Source organism: Aquarana catesbeiana, linkage group LG02 (assembly GCF_042186555.1).
Source record: "Aquarana catesbeiana isolate 2022-GZ linkage group LG02, ASM4218655v1, whole genome shotgun sequence".
NCBI classification, from domain to species: Eukaryota; Metazoa; Chordata; class Amphibia; order Anura; family Ranidae; genus Aquarana; species Aquarana catesbeiana.
Window position 1 is genome coordinate 308,859,254 of NC_133325.1, and position 17,197 is coordinate 308,876,450.

General features: G+C 43.7%; 1 protein-coding gene across 1 annotated transcript in view; it reads left to right on the forward strand.

Annotated features, from left to right (window-relative positions):
* The window catches only part of VWA3B (von Willebrand factor A domain containing 3B), a 288,159-nt gene that overhangs the window by 117,300 nt on the left and 153,662 nt on the right, over positions 1-17,197 (forward strand). The window contains exon 20 of the mRNA XM_073614648.1: positions 17,050-17,168. Within this exon, the coding sequence (XP_073470749.1) occupies positions 17,050-17,168 (119 nt within the window). The remainder of the gene's footprint in view (positions 1-17,049; positions 17,169-17,197) is intronic.

Below are 17,197 nucleotides of genomic sequence, written 5' to 3' on the forward strand. Positions count from 1 at the left end.
GGTGCATGAATAGCACCCAATCACGCCAATGCGCATCACATACAATGAATGCCATTGTATGTAATGCGCATTGCCGCACATTACTGCAACATGATAGAATGAATGAGTCCTAAGCGTCTGTCAGCTGATTGAAAACCTTGCATTTTCTGTTTGGCTGATATGTTAACAGTTGTTTAGAAGAGTAATTGAAGTTGTTTATCTGCTTTGTTGCTAAAGGCTAATCTACAATTCTCTACATTTAAAGCGGGGGTCCACCTATCTATCGTTTTTTTTTTTTTTTTGAGTTCATTCACAAACTTTTCTTCTCAGCATTTACATACTCACATATTGTGTGTAATATGTCCGCCTGTGTCAGATTTTGTCGGAAAGAATAACTTATATTATTCACTGCAGGCGGTTTCCATCTTCATTGTGGGCATTTGAAGCCCACAAGCATTTATTTCCTGGATGCGGTGAATCCCAGCATTCACCGCTCGTTCCCGCACATGCTCAGTGGCATCCTGGGAAACCTGAGACTAGCTCCCAGGAGACTGTGCAGAGTCTGGGAGAGGCAGAAACACGCCTACTCCCACGGGAGGAGGACCAGGAAGTGCAAAGAAGAATAGAAAAATAAAAGGTAATTACTGCGATTTAAATTTTTTTAAACGGCATGTTAGCATCTAGGCTAGGAAGAGAATACATACAGATATTGTTCAAAATTTGGGTGGAACCCCGCTTTAATACAGCATAGGCCTATTCACACCACAAATTTGGGCTGCATTGCTCAACGCAGACACAACACAATGACAAGCTGAAATGCATGAATTCTAATAGGCCGGGTTCCCACCAGTGTACTGCAGTGGTGTATGCTGGGTGAAGATGGAGCATGTTGTATTTACCCACCGCATGGTGTGCAGTAAGGTTTTAATGTGCTGCAGTGTATGTTAAAGAAAGAAAACGTATTTCATAGAATGTACTTTGCCACTTTATTTTAAAACTTTCTATTGACTATTTAGATTTATAGCATTTTATAATATCATGGTTATTCATAAACAAAGATGATTTTTATCATTATGGTTGTTGTATTTGCTAAAAACATATGTTATGCTGCAACTGCTGAAGTTATTTTTCCTGCCAACATTACAGCTGCAATGTTTCCTGCCAACATTACAGCAGCTATAATCTTCCCTGCCTCCTTATTACATCCCTTTATCCATGTTAAGTTGCTATGGCAGCCCCTCATTATCATCAAGCCAGTGTGTGCTCTCAATAGCCTGATAACAAGAGTGCATTACTTGATCTGTTTCAGGAGATTAATTCATTATACCCCTTATTAGAATACTCATTGCCTTACAAGAAGCCATGTGCTGGGTGCTGGACACGGCATTTGGGTAATTCACTCACACTGTCGCACATGGAGTTTTTCAATTAGTTTTTGTAAAACTGCCAAAATCCACATTACGTACAGTATATGAACAGCAAAATAAGAAAACATCCAGCAAATTGAAATATTGTTGTCATAGAGCTATAAACATGGTGCTGAAGGCACATCTCCCCCTGCACCCCTAAGGTGATGATAGCCAAACTTTACTTTACCGTATTTATCAATGTTGTGCTCCACTTTTATATAGGTTATCACTTTATCTCACATCTGTTACACCATCCACTAGTTAAGCCTACTGTTTAGAAGACTTTGGAAAAGAAATGGTACTTGTCTAATAAAAAGTAGACAAGCCAATGGCTGAACAAACCCAACAAATGTTGTGTGTGGGATGTGAGGTTCCAGTTAGGCTTTGCACTAGGATTCTATGGATTCTAGTTACTACTTACATTTTAAAAGGAATGTATCGTGTTTAGGTTAGTCAGAACAGTAACTCCCATATTCTACCCCCTTCCATATGGCTGTGTCTCACGTTTCTAGTGGACTAAGGGAAGCAGATTCTGCTGTGCTTCCTTTAGGAACCTCTTAGCCAATAGTGCTTTTTTTTTTTTAATTCTTTATTTATTTATTTAAGACAAAGTTTCTTTGACATACAACAGGACACGTCATTTTCTTAAACATGCACATCTTAGTCGAATCATTCCATGAATTAGAAGACATGACATGACTTGAGAACAATATCGTTGACAGAACAAGAACTACTTTGTCTATACAATTACCTATAAGAATATGAAAACCAGGAGGCCTCAGGGGACTTCCTGAACATTTACCAAGTTAACCAAAGTATAAAAGTCTGATCGTTCAAATGAGTGAAGCATGTATCGTCACCTTAACAACCTAAATTGCAAACTTAATGTATCATGTGATCACTATGCTTATAACAGCCGTAGTTGTGGCTGAAGTATTACAACGTAATTTGGAGAAAAGAAGGGAAAACAGAGAAAGAGACGGAGGGGGAGAAGGGAAAAAAAAAAGGGGGGGGAGGTGGGTTGATCGGGGTCTCAATATCAAGCTCATTACAATAGTTGCTTAGTTCCCTGATGTCATAGACTCAGCCACCTCCTGAAGGTACACGTTTGTGCCCGTGAAATATCTCCATGGCCTCCATTTGTCCCGTATTAGTTCCTCTGTATTATGGAGGGTGGCGTCAATTCCTCCATGCGGAGTATGCACTGAACTTTAGAATACCACAGGACCCTGGTTGGCGGCTGAGATTGCCGCCAAAGCGCGGGGATGCATGCCCTTGCTGCATTGATGAGCTGTATTGTCAGGGTCTTTTTGTACTTCTGAATGGGTCTCTCTGTCAGGTGTAAAAGGCACGCAGCCGGGTTGTCTTTCAGGTCTACAGCAGTTAAGTTTTTAATGGTAGTTGTCACCTCCTCCCAGAATGACCTTAATAATGGACAGGTCCAGAAAATGTGCATAATAGTGCCAATGTCCGCATTGCACATCCAGCACCTATCTGAAATGGCTCCGTCCATTTTATGGAGTATGTAGGGGACTCTATACCATCGGGACACAATTTTGTATCCAGTTTCTTGGTATTGATTTGTGATGGAGGACTTGTGTGCCAAAGTCAAAATTTTATCCACTTGCTGCGGTGAAAACTGAATCCCTAAATCCTTTTCCCAGTTTTGAGAAACAAATGACGGGACTGGCTCTTCAGTCTGGGTAGTCAAGTGACTGTATATCAGAGAAAGTGTATGTTGTGAAGGTTCCCCTGTGTTACATAATGATTCCAAGGGAGTAAGGTGTCTTGGGGCATATGGTGCCTTCTGTAGAGACTGCAAGAAATGTCGAAGTTGGTAGGTGCTGAAACTATCTAACAGTGGGTGTGTGAGACTAGAAATGGTTGATGGTGAGGGGAGCACCCCTTTGGGCCAAACATCCATTAGGCAATATCTCCCTGATAGGGTTAGTTGTCTAATCTTTCTGCTAGTGAGACCCGGTATGAAATCGGGGTTGCCTATCACTGGTGTCAAAGGAGAGGGCAGCGGTGAGAGGCCCGTACTGTGAAAAGTTGATCTGGCCACCTTAAGGGTGGCTCCTACCAGGGGATGGTTCCTCATGTCTTCTGGCAAAGGGGAGGTGAGCCATGGAGAGGTCAACAGAGGAATAGAAGCATCCTCAATCTCCATCCCCACCCATTGTTTGAATTCTTTATTACAGTGCCAGTCCACTATCCTCGAAAGGTGTACTGCTCTGTAATATTTGAGGAGGTCAGGGAGGCCAATGCCCCCCTTCCCTTTGGGTCTAGACCAGGGATATGCAATTATCGGACCTCCAGCTGTTGCAAAATTACAAGTCCCATCATGCCTCATGCCTCATGGGACTTGTAGTTCTGCAACAGCTGGAGGTCCGCTAATTGCATATCCCTGGTCTAGACAATGTTTGCATTTCCGTTCTAGGTGACTTATGCGACCAAATGAAATCTCTGATTATTGTCCGGAGCTGTTTGAAGTTTGTCGAAGGCACTCGAATTGGTATGGTTTGGAGTATATATAAAATCCTCGGTAAGACTGTCATCTTCAGGGCGTTGCATCGCCTGAACCAAGTCAAGGTCAGAGTGTGCCAGTTACGGAGGTCAGTTTTCAGTCTCTAGAGCAGGGGTAAATAATTAGAGGCGTACAAATGCGCCAAGTCTGGTGTGATGTCGATGCCCAGATATCGTATTGATTTATCCGCCCAATGGAACGGTGCGCATACTGTGAGCCTCCAAATTCGGGATCGTAATATTAAGCACAGCGGACTTGGCACAGTTGATCTTGAAATTTGACAATTCTCCATATCTTCTTAAGGCTGCTAGAATATTGGGGAGTGAGACACGCAGGTTAGATACGAAGAAGATCAATTCGTCGGCGTAAGCCACTATTTTGTGGTGTCCCGAGGGTTTCCGCACCCCTGTGATATTTAGGTCTGCTCTTATGTAGCACAAAAATGGCTCTAGGGTCAATGTGAAAATAAGGGGAGACAGGGGGCAACCCTGTCTCGTCCCGTTCGCTATCGTGAAAAACTCTGAGCGCCATTCATTCACCCGAACCGCCGCCGACGGTTTGAAGTAGAGGGATGAGATCCAATTGAGCATATTGGGGTAAGACCGATGTGGTCCAGGGTGGCCCGCATAAAATGCCAGGCCACCCTGTCAAAGGCCTTTTCTGCGTCTGTTGAGAGCAAGAGAAATGGCTTTCCCGTCGGACGAACCGTATGAATAAGATTCAAAACCCTAGTGGTATTGTCTCTTGCTTCTCACATCGGTACAAAACCTACTTGATCTAAATGTATTAATTTTGGGATATGCAGCACAAGTTGGTTAGAGAGTATTTTGGCAAAAAGTTTTAAGTCTATGTTGAGGAGTGCAGTTGGACGGTAATTTCCACACTAGAATAAGTCCTTCCCCTCTTTGGGTATCAGGGATATATATGCCCTCAACCAGTCTATTGGCATGGGACTATCTTCTTTCAGCACATTGTAGGCCGCCAAGAAGTGTGGAGTCAGGGAAGTCACAAAGGATTGGTAGTAAGTCAGCATGAAGCCATCGGGCCCCGGCGCCTTCCATGGTTTTGTTTGGGCCAAGGCCACATGAAATTCTTCAGCTGTAATCTCAGACTCCAGAGAGTCTCGTACTTCATCCGGTAACATGGGCATGCCTGAGGCCCTGATGTATTCACTGGCTGACTTTGTCTTGGCCGTCAAGGCCTCAGTGGAGTCCTCTGGGTGTAGATTATACAATTGTCGGTAGTACTTGTAAAATTCTTCTGCTATGCCCTTGGAGGTGTGTACTTTGGTCCCCTGGCTAGTTGTGATATGCGGAATGAAGGTGCGCTTTCTCGGGCCACGTAGGGCCAATAGTGCTTTTTGTCAATTCAGTGTCAAGGGCACAATCTGTAAGAAATGGTTATTTGAAATACAATTTAGAAAGAGTGTATGTAAATATAGGGTATATGTATATGGCCTTAACTCTTCATGGCATAGATTTACCAAGGTGTTGGAAACATTCCTCAGAGATTTTGGTCCATATTGACATGATAGCATCACGCAGATTTATGAGCTGCACATCCATGATGCAAACCTCCTATTCCACCACATCCCAAAGGGGATCTATTGGATTGAGATCTGGTGACTGCAGAGGCCATTTGAGTACAGTGAACTCATTGTCATGTTCAAGAAACCAGTTTGAGATGATTTGAGCTTTGTGACATTTTCTTGCTGGAAGTAACCATCAGAAGATGGTACACTGTAGTCGTAGAGGGATGAACATGGTCAGCAACAATACTCAGGTAGGCTGTGGTGTTTAAATGATGCTCAATTGGTACTAAGGGGCCCAAAGTGCGTCAAGAAAATATCCCCCACACCATTATACCACCACCAGCCTGAACCATTGATACAAGGCAGGATGGATCCATGCTTTCATGTTGTTTATGCCAAATTCTGATCCCTACCATCTGAATGTCGCAGCTGAAATCGAGACTTATCAGACCAGGCAACGTTTTTTCCAATCTTCTATTGTCTAATTTTGGGGAGCCTGTGCAAATTGTAGCCTCAGTTTCCTGTTCTTAGCTGGCAGGAGTGGCACCCAGTGTGTTCTTTTGCTGCTGTAGCCCATCTGCTTCAGGGTTTGATGTGTTGTGCATTCAGAGATGGTATTCTGCATAGTTTGGGTGTAACAAGTGGTCATTTGAGTTACTGTTGCCTTTCTATCATCTCAAACCAGTCTGCCCATTCTCCTCTGACCTCTGACATCAACATTTTCACCCACACAGCTACCGCTCACTGGATATTTTCTCTTTTTCGGACCATTCTCTGTAAACCCTAGAGATGGTTGTGGCTGGAAATCCCAGTACATCATCAGTTTTTGAAATATTCAGACCAGCCTGTCTGGCACCAACACCCATGCCACATTCAAAGTTACTTAAATCTCCTTTCTTCCCTATTCTGATGCTCGGTTTGAACTTCAGCAAGTTGTCTTCACCACGTCTAGGTGCCTAAATGCATCAAGTTGCTGCCAGGTGATTGGCTGATTAGCAATTTCTGTTACCAAGCAATTGAACAGGTGTACCTAATAAAGTGGCCAGTGAATATATATATATATATATATTCTGTCCCTATAGAAATGGAGCGGACACAGAGTTTGCATATTTGCGGACTGCAAGACTACAGAGTGTAGAGTTTAAATGAAGAAAACTTCTCTGGCAGTTTTCTCCAGTTTTTGCTGTCACCGGATGGGCCTCTGTAGTTTGGAGATCCTTAAGAGTCATGGGTGGGACAGGATCTCCAACCTTGTGTCTGGGTCTTGTGGATAGCCAGCAGGTTGTGTGACCAGGTGCACACAGCCCATATATATCGGTGGGCTGGTGAGAGCAGAAGGAGGAGGAAGGTGGAGTTGGAGCAGTGGCTGCTATTGAGAGAGGGTATCTGTGTGAAGATAGACATTCTGGGCATTAAGAAGCTCAAATCTGTGTGCATTGAAGGGCTTTAAGCTGTGTGCATCCCAGGAGCCCAAAGCTGTGTGCGTCCAAGGAGACCAAGACTGTGTGCATCCAAGCAGCTCCAACCTGTGGGCCTGGAAGAGCTGGTGGTCTAGGGGGCCAGTATCTATAGCAGCAGTGCTGCTGAAGAGTAGCCAGGTGGGCTAGCATTTTCATTTGGATTTTATGTATTTTGCTGGAGAAGACCCCGTGTGGGAATCCTGAATGGAATTGTGTTCTGTTTCTTCCATTTAACCACTTCAGCCCCGGAAGGATTTACCCCCTTCCTGACCAGAGCACTTTTTACAATTTGGCACTGCGACGCTTTAACTGCTAATTGCGCGGTCATGCAATGCTGTAACCAAACGAAATTTGCGTCCTTTTCTTCCCACAAATAGAGCTTTCTTTTGATGGTATTTGATCACCTCTGCCGTTTTTATTTTTTGCGCTATACACGGAAAAAGACCGAAAATTTTGAAAAAAAATTATATTTTCTACTTTTTGTTCTAAAAAAAATCCAATAAACTCAATTTTAGTCATACATTTAGGCCAAAATGTATTTGGCCACATGTCTTTGGTAAAAAAAATGTCAATAAGTGTATATTTATTGGTTTGCGCAAAAGTTATAGCGCCTACAAACTAGGATACATTTTCTGGAATTTACACAGCCTTTAATTTATGACTGCCTATGTCGTTTCTTGAGGTGCTAAAATGGCAGGGCAGTACAAAACCCCCACAAATGACCCCATTTTGGAAAGTAGACACCCCAAGGAAATTGCTGAGAGGCATGTTGAGCCCATTGAATATTAATTTTTTTTGTCCCAAGTGATTGAATAATGACAAAAAAAAAAAAAAATTACAAAAAGTTGTCACTAAATGATATATTGCTCACACAGGCCATGGGCATATGTGGAATTGCACCCCAAAATACATTTAGCTGCTTCTCCTGAGTATGGGGATACCACATGTGTGGGACTTTTTGGGAGCCTAGCCGCATACGGGGCCCCGAAAACCAATCACTGCCTTCAGGATTTCTAAGGGCGTACATTTTTGATTTTACTCCTCACTACCTATCACAGTTTTGAAGGCCATAAAATGCCCAGATGGCACAAACCCCCCCCAAATGACCCCATTTTGGAAAGTAGACACCCCAAGCTATTTGCTGAGAGGCATGTTGAGTCCATGGAATATTTTATATTTTGACACAAGTTGCGGGAAAGTGACAATTTATTTTTTATTTTTTATTTTTTTTGCACAAAGTTGTCACTAAATGATATATTGCTCACACAGGTCATGGGCATATGTGGAATTGCACCCCAAAATACATTCTGCTGCTTCTCTTGAGTACGGGGATACCACATGTGTGGGACTTTTTAGGAGCCTAGCCACGTACGGGACCCCGAAAACCAATCACCGCCTTCAGGATTTCTAAGGGTGTACATTTTTGATTTCACTCTTCACTGCCTATCACTGTTTCGGAGGCCATGGAATGCCCAGGTGGCACAAACCCCCCCCAAATGACCCCATTTTGGAAAGTAGACACCCCAAGCTATTTGCTGAGAGGCATGGTGAGTATTTTGCAGCTCTCATTTGTTTTTGAAAATGAAGAAAGACAAAAAAAAAATTTTTTTTTTCTTTTTTTAATTTTCAAAACTTTGTGACAAAAAGTGAGGTCTGCAAAATACTCACTATACCGCTCAGCAAATAGCTTTGGGTGTCTACTTTCCAAAATGGGGTCATTTGGGGGGGTTTTGTGCCACCTGGGCATTCCATGGCCACTGAGACTGTGATAGGCAGTGAAGAGTGAAATCAAAAATTTACGCCCTTAGAAAGCCTGAAGGCGGTGCTTGGTTTTCGGGGTCCCATACGCGGCTAGGCTCCCAAAAAGTCTCACACATGTGGTATCCCCGTACTCAGGAGAAGCAACAGAATGTATTTTGGGGTGTAATTTCACATATTCCCATGGCATGTTTGAGCAATATATCATTTAGTGACAACTTTGTGCAAAAAAAAAAAAAAAAAATTTGTCTCTTTCCCGCAACTTGTGTCACAATATAAAATATTCCATGGACTCGACATGCCTCTCAGCAAATAGCTTGGGGTGTCTACTTTCCAAAATGGGGTCATTTGGGGGGGGTTTGAACTGTCCTGGCATTTTATGCACAACATTTAGAAGCTTATGTCACATATCACCCACTCTTCTAACCACTTGAAGACAAAGCCCTTTCTGACACTTTTTGATTACATGAAAAAATTATTTTTTTTTGCAAGAAAATTACTTTGAACCCCCACACATTATATATATTTTTAAAGCAAATGCCCTACAGATTAAAATGGTGGGTGTTTAATTTTTTTTTTTCACACAGTATTTGCGCAGCGATTTTTCAAACACATTTTTTGGGGAAAAAACACACTTTTTTACATTTTAATGCACTAAAACACTATATTGCCCAAATGTTTGATGAAATAAAAAAGATGATCTTAGGCCGAGTACATGGATACCAAACATGACATGCTTTACAATTGCGCACAAACGTGCAGTGGCACCAAAATAAATACATTTTTAAAAGCCTTTAAAAGCCTTTACAGGTTACCACTTTAGATTTACAGAGGAGGTCTACTGCTAAAATTACTGCCCTCGATCTGACCGTCGCAGTGATACCTCACATCTCACATGCATGGTGCAATTGCTGTTTACATTTGACGCCAGACCGACGCTTGCGTTCGTCTTAGCGCGAGAGCAGGGGGGACAGGGGTGCTTTTTTTTTTTTTTTTTTTTTTCTTTATTATTTTTTTGCTTTTTTATCTTATTTTAAAACTGTTCCTTTCATTTTTTTTTTTTTTTTTAATCATTTTTATTGTTATCTCAGGGAATGTAAATATCCCCTATGATAGCAATAGGTAGTGACAGGTACTCTTTTTTGAAAAAATTGGGGTCTATTAGACCCTAAATTTCTCCTCTGCCCTCAAAGCATCTGACCACACCAAGATCGGTGTGATAAAATGCTTCCCCAATTTCCCAATGGCGCTGTTTACATCCGGCGAAATCTAAGTCATAAAATGCTCGTAGCTTCCGGTTTCTTAGGCAATAGAGATGTTTGGAGCCACTCTGGTCTCTGATCAGCTCTATGGTCAGCTGGCTGAATCACCGGCTGCATTCTCAGGTTCCCTGTTGAGACAGGAGAGCCAGAGAAAAACACGGAAGACGGTGGGGGGGGGGGGCATTCTCTCCCACTGCTTGTAAAAGCAGTCTAGAGGCTAATTAGCCGCTAGGATTGCTTTTACATGAAAGCCGACCGCTGGCTGAAAAGAATGATACCAAGATGATACCTAAACCTGCAAGCATCATTCTGGTATAACCACTCAAAGTCGTGAATGCTGTACCTGAAGACAAAAAAATGGTTAACAATAAAGCACAGTAAACGGTAAAGTATAAAAAATTGCATACCTGAAAAGCAAACATGATAAAACATAATAACAATAAAACATTGCAGAATAGAATACAGTAAAAAAGAGCAGAAGAATAGAGAGAGAGAGAATAGAGAGAGAACAATAAAACGACAACTATTATTTTTTATTTTATATTTTTGTTTGTGTTTTTTTTTTTTTTTTACACTTTTTTTGTAACTGTAACTTTTATAACTGTAACCGGTTCCAGGTTCGGGTCTCTCAAAATGCTATGGCATCTTGGGAGACCCTGTGAAAGTGTGCCTAGTCTGTGCAATGCTGTACCCTACGCTAATACTCAACTAATGAATGGTAGCGTTCAAAACATTCACCAATGCAAAGACCAGGATTGTCAGGACAGGAGGGACAATAATAGTGGGTGTCACGTCTATATCCGCGCTTGCTGCAGACACAACATCTTTTTTGGGGGGGTTCGTTGGGTAGGGGTACTCGGGAGGACATAAAAATGCCTCTCGTGCAGCCGACTGCATTTGGTTGGGGATGTGAATGGGGGAAGTACGGGCGCTGCAGAAGTGGTGGGTTCCCAATTAGGATTGGCGAATGCAGCAGGAAGGGCATTATGGGCACGACGGGCCTGTGTTTGTCTTCTTGGTGGCAGCGGGACACTATTTGTGCTTGCCACCTCACCAGCTTGAACTGCACTTATGGGACTCGCCACGTCACCAAGTGTTACTGCAGTGCTGGTTTGACTACGACCGGGGTGTACTAGGCCGCTGGCGCTTGCCAGTTCACCAAAACGCTACCAAAAAAACTGTTAGCGATCGCAGGGATCAGGCCTGACTCTGCGAACGCTGCAGTTATGCGTTTAGTGTTTTGTAAGTGACAGTGATCGATCGATCGATACTGCACTTGGGTGGGCTGGGCCGAGCCGGGCGGAGGGGCAAAATGCAGGTGCTAGCAGGTATCTGGGCTGATCCCGCTAACACTGCGTTTTTGGGAACCCTAAACTGCTGGGGACGCTAGTATAGATCTGATCGGATCAGATATTGATCTGTACAGATACTATACCACTAAGGGAGGCGTATGCTGCGTGCGTGGGTGTTAGCGGTACTGGCGCTAATCTGACGCTGCCTGGGGCGACGCATATCACCGCCGGGCGATCAGGGGGCTAAATCTTTATTCGGTAATAAACGGCGGGTGCCCTGACACTATAAAAAATAAACAAACTAACCAGCGTCACCCGTAACGGTTATACAGTGATCAGTGGTGAAAGGGTTAACTAGGGGGCAATCAAGGGGTTAAAACATTTATTCGGTAGTATATGGGGGTCCCTGACGCTATAAAACGCTGACGGCGAACCTAAATATTTACCTAAATTAATAAAGATACCGCGCCTAACTGAAAGATGAAAACAGCTGCCAACACTACAGAACGACTAGGACTGTATAGAGAACGTGAAACAAAAAGTGTAGCGCTAAAGTGAAAAATAATAAAGGAAAGGTTTTGAAATAAGGAGAGGTGAGACCACAATCTCAGGTGGCCCGTAACCTCAACTAAGTCAAAACCAGATGTATACGTGCACAAACAACGTGATATTAACACAGAAATTCAAACAAATAATGGTGCTCCTTCTTTAGAGAAAAGTGTAAATGTAAAAGAAAAAAATTATATAATATGAAAATAAAAAAATATTTACCTCACTAACTAGCGTCACCAGCGACACTAATACAGCGATCAGAAAAATGATCGCTTAGCGACACTGGTGACAGGGGGTGATCAAGGGGTTAAAACTTTATTAGGGGGGGTTTAGGGGGGTATCCTAGACCTAAAGGGGGCCTAACACTCACTGCCCTAACACTGTAACTGTCACAAACTGACATCAATACAGTAATCAGAAAAAAAAAAAACAGCTTGGTGTCAGTTTGTGACAGGGGGGGGGGTGATTGGGGGGGGATCGGGGGGCGATCAGGGGGGGGGGGGATCGGGGTGTTTTGTGTGCCTGGCATGTTCTACTGTGTGTGTAGTGTGTTGGTGCACTCACATTGCAGTCTTCTCTCCTCGGCCCGGAACGGAAAATGCCGAGCCGAGGAGAGATGACATCATTTCCTCTGCCTCTGTGTACAATACAGAGGCAGGGAAATGATCCCATTGGCTGGGAGCGATCGCGAGGGGGGGGCCACGAATGGATGGCCTCCCCCTCACCACCGATCGCCGTGGGAGATTTGCCGACCGCCGCAGGCACCGGGGGGGGGGTCCGATCGGACCCCCCACCCGCGGGCAGGCAAGGACGTACCTGTACGTCCTTTTGCCTGCCCGTGCCATTCTGCCGACGTATATAGTCGTGCGGCGGTCGGCAAGTGGTTAATAAATGTGGGCTACCAGGCCCTTAACTATAATGCCTGTCTGACGTGGACTCACTGCACAGAAGTGCATCTATCAGTGAGCTAACGATCCCCCATGTTACAATATATATATATATATATACATATACACACAGTGGGGACGGAAAGTATTCAGACCCCCCTTACATTTTTCACTCTTTGTTATATTGCAGCCATTTGCTAAAATCATTTAAGTTCATTTTTTTTCCTCATTAATGTACACACAGCACCCCATATTGACAGAAAAACACAGAATTGTTGACATTTTTTCAGATTTATTAAAAAAGAAAAACTGAAATATCACATGGTCCTAAGTATTCAGACCCTTTGCTATGACACTCATATATTTAACTCAGGTGATGTCCATTTCTTCTGATCATCCTTGAGATGGTTCTACACCTTCATTTGAGTCCAGCTGTGTTTGATTATATTGATTGGACTTGATTAGGAAAGCCACACACCTGTCTATATAAGACCTTACAGCTCACAGTGCATGTCAGAGCAAATGAGAATCATGAGGGCAAAAGAACTGCCTGAAGAGCTCAGAGAGGCACAGATCTGGCCAAGGTTACAAAAAATTTCTGCTGCACTTAAGGTTCCTAAGAGCACAGTGGCCTCCATAATCCTTAAATGGAAGACGTTTGGGACGACCAGAACCCTTCCTAGAGCTGGCCGTCCGGCCAAACTGAGCTATCGGGGGAGAAGAGCCTTGGTGAGAGAGGTAAAGAAGAACCCAAAAATCACTGTGGCTGAGCTCCAGAGATGCAGTCGGGAGATGGGAGAAAGTTGTAGAAAGTCAACCATCACTGCAGCCCTCCACCAGTCGGGGCTTTATGACAGAGTGGCCCGATGGAAGCCTCTCCTCAGAGGCTTCCATCGGGCCACATGAAAGCCTGCATGGGGACACATGAAAGCCTGCATGGAGTTTGCTAAAAAACACCTGAAGGACTCCAAGATGGTGAGAAATAAGATTCTCTGGTCTGATGAGACCAAGATAGAACTTTTTGGCCTTTAATCTAAGCGGTATGTGTGGAGAAAACCAGGCACTGCTCATCACCTGTCCAATACAGTCCCAACAGTGAAGCATGGTGGTGGCAGCATCATGCTGTGGGGGTGTTTTTCAGCTACAGGGACAGGACAACTGGTTGCAATCGAGGGAAAGATGAATGCGGCCAAGTACAGGGATATCCTGGACGAAAACCTTCTCCAGAGTGCTCAGGACCTCAGACTGGGCCGAAGGTTTACCTTCCAACAAGACAATGACCCTAAGCACACAGCTAAAATAATGAAGGAGTGACTTCACAACAACTCCGTGACTGTTCTTGAATGGCCCAGCCAGAGCCCTGACTTAAACCCAATTGAGCATCTCTGGAGAGACCTAAAAATGGCTGTCCACCAACGTTTACCATCCAACCTGACAGAACTGGAGAGGATCTGCAAGGAGGAATGGCAGAGGATCCCCAAATCCAGGTGTGAAAAACTTGTTGCATCTTTCCCAAAAAGACTCATGGCTGTATTAGATCAAAAGGGTGTTTCTACGAAATACTGAGCAAAGGGTCTGAATACTTAGGATCATGTGATATTTAAGTTTTTCTTTTTTAATAAATCTGCAAAAATGTCAACAATTCTGTGTTTTTCTGTCAATATGGGGTGCTGTGTGTACATTAATGAGAAAAAAAATGAACTTAAATGATTTTAGTAAATGGATGCAATATGGCCCCAGCATGCGCAGGGACTCTGGCGTCATAAGGGGGCGTGACCCCAGAGTCCCTGCTCATGCTGGGACCATGACGTCACAAAGGGGCGGGGTCACCACCTATATAAATGGCTCCGCAGCTCGCACACAGCATTCCAGCCGGAGAGAGCGTCGTGTCAACATCGGAAGAAGAGAAGAAGCGGCGACAAGACAGCGGCAGCAGACCGGGCCCCTCGCTGGCAAAAGAGCTGGAAGAAGATAGCGGAGGGGCCTGGGAGAAGAGTCGAACACCGGGAGAAGAGGCTGAACACTGGGAGAAGTCGGAAGGAGACCCCCCGAAGTCGGAAGAAGACCCCGGAGCTGCCTAATAAATTATTCTTAAAATCTGTGTATTGTGTGTTTTTTTTATTGACACTACTTGTCCCTAGGTGAATGGGTAGGAGTACCATGTACCCCATACTCATTCACATAGGGTGGGGGGCCGGGATCTGGGGGCCCCTTATTAAAGGGGGGCTCCCAGATTCCGATAAGCCCCCCGCCCGAAGACCCCGACAACCAACGGCCAGGGTTGTTGGGAAGAGGCCCTTGTCCTCATCAACATGGGGACAAGGTGCTTTGGGGTGGGGGGGCCACAGGGCGCCCCCCTCCCCCAAGGCACTCACCCCCCATGTTGAGGGCATGCGGCCTGGTACGGCTTAGGAGGGGGGGGGGGGCGCTCGCTCGTCCCCACCCCCTTTCCTGGCCGGCCGGGCTGCGTGCTTGGATAAGGTTCTGGTATGGATTTTTGGGGGGGACCCCACGCTGATTATTCGGCGTAGGGGGTTCCCCTTACAATCCATACCAGACCTAAGGGCCTGGTATGCCCCTGAGGGGGAACCCACGCCGGTTTTTTATTTAAAATTTGGCGCGGCGTTCCCCCCTCAGGATTCATACCAGACAGCTGTCAGCACTGCCTGTCACTCATCGCGAAAGGAAAAAAAGTTTTCCTTTCCCGATGAGCGAGCCAGCGCGACATGCACAGTACCCTGTCGCCGAGAACCAGCGCGATGGTATCGCGCTGGAAACACAATCTCGCGGTCAGGTACTGTACCTTCATATTGAAAGAATAAAGTAAATTTCCATTTCACAATAAAGAAAGTAGCATAATTACTCTGTGTGCTTGCAGACATGTTTACGCTCTTAATGCCATAATCAAAATCTGTAATCTGTATAATATGGGTTAGAAAAACTCCAGAAATACGTGGATAGTCTTTTGAATTCTATTTAGGGAGAACCATTTCTTATTTTAGATGTCATGTCTCTGCCTCCTACCCACCTCTGAGCACCGACCCTTGCTTCCACCCCCTACCCAGCTCCCACTAGGGCCCCTTTTCAAGAATATAGAGCCAAGTATCATTTTGTGATACTTTGTCATTTGTATAGAATTTGGTAATAACAAGAAAAGCAATACAAATAGATCTCCCACAGCTAGCAGCAATAGACTACCCCCAGCAACAATAGACCCCAGCAGCAACAACAGATCTCCCAGCAGCCAACATCAATAGACTATCCAGCAACCGTAGACCCCCTCCCTAAACAGTAGATCCCCCACAGGAACAACTGACCCCCAGTAACAAAAGATCCTCCACCAGCAAAAATAGATCCCTTCCAGCAACAATAGACACCCCAGCATGCAGCATCAGTACCCCTTGCCATTGCATACAGTACATTCAGTGCCGGAACTGTGTTCCTGCTGAAAAAAAGCCCTGTATATGTTTGTATATATATATATGTATGTGTGTGTGTGTGTGTGTATATATATATATATATATATATATATATATATATATATATATATATATATCTTTTTATTAATTATACAATCAGTTGCCATAATTTCTGCCAAAGATCAGGGCTAAGACTAAGGCCTCATAGAAGAGAAACACGCTTTACATTTTTTGTTGTTTTTGCACAAACACTGCAGTAGTACTACTAAGAGAAGCTGTATACTTGGCTAGTGCCCAAATTAGCAGAATTTGTTGTCAGTTTTAAAACTATGTATTACACTTTGAAAGAAGCCTGTGGATTAAAAGCACAGCATTTAAGAAAAGTCCTGGTCATTTTTACAGAACTACAGCGCTCGATTTGTAAGGTAAACCAAGTGCTGTACAAATAAAATGCTGCATGCAGGTAGTAGGAGATGTCTGCACTATAATGCATACATTGCATACCTGTGGTCACACATGTAATTAAAAATCCCTAAAAAACAGCATTTTGGAAATAAATTACAGCCAGGATAACTATGTCTGCCTTATTGCTGGCAGTAGTGTCTCTTGTGTGACTGAGTTCTACTTTATATATTAATATTTGATGCTAAACAATTACAGATTTAAAATGAGTGTATTATGTTGCTCTACACATGTTTTGCATGCTTACAGTATGTGTCTTCCAGCATTGCACCACATAGTTAGATATACAAACTTACGAGGAGGTCAGTTGGATATTAGTGACGTTGTAGAATGTTACTGAATGTCTTATATAGCATTTTAATTGTGGGCTCTGTGGACCTGTCTCATGGAAATTAAACAGACTTATTTCACTGTAAAAATAACTATATATATATATATATATATAATATGTTGGGTAAACAGTGAATGAAATTACCTATCTTTTAATGGTAATGTATGTTAATTGTTTCAGATATTCCCCTTGGCTCATGTAAGTGGAAACAAGAAACTTATCACATTAATTAATCCCCAAGCTGTGAATCTCTCAGAGTACAAGGAGAAGCTTGAGCAGGCAATTAAGTCATCCGAAAGGTACATTTTGCATCTTAAGTATTCTTTTT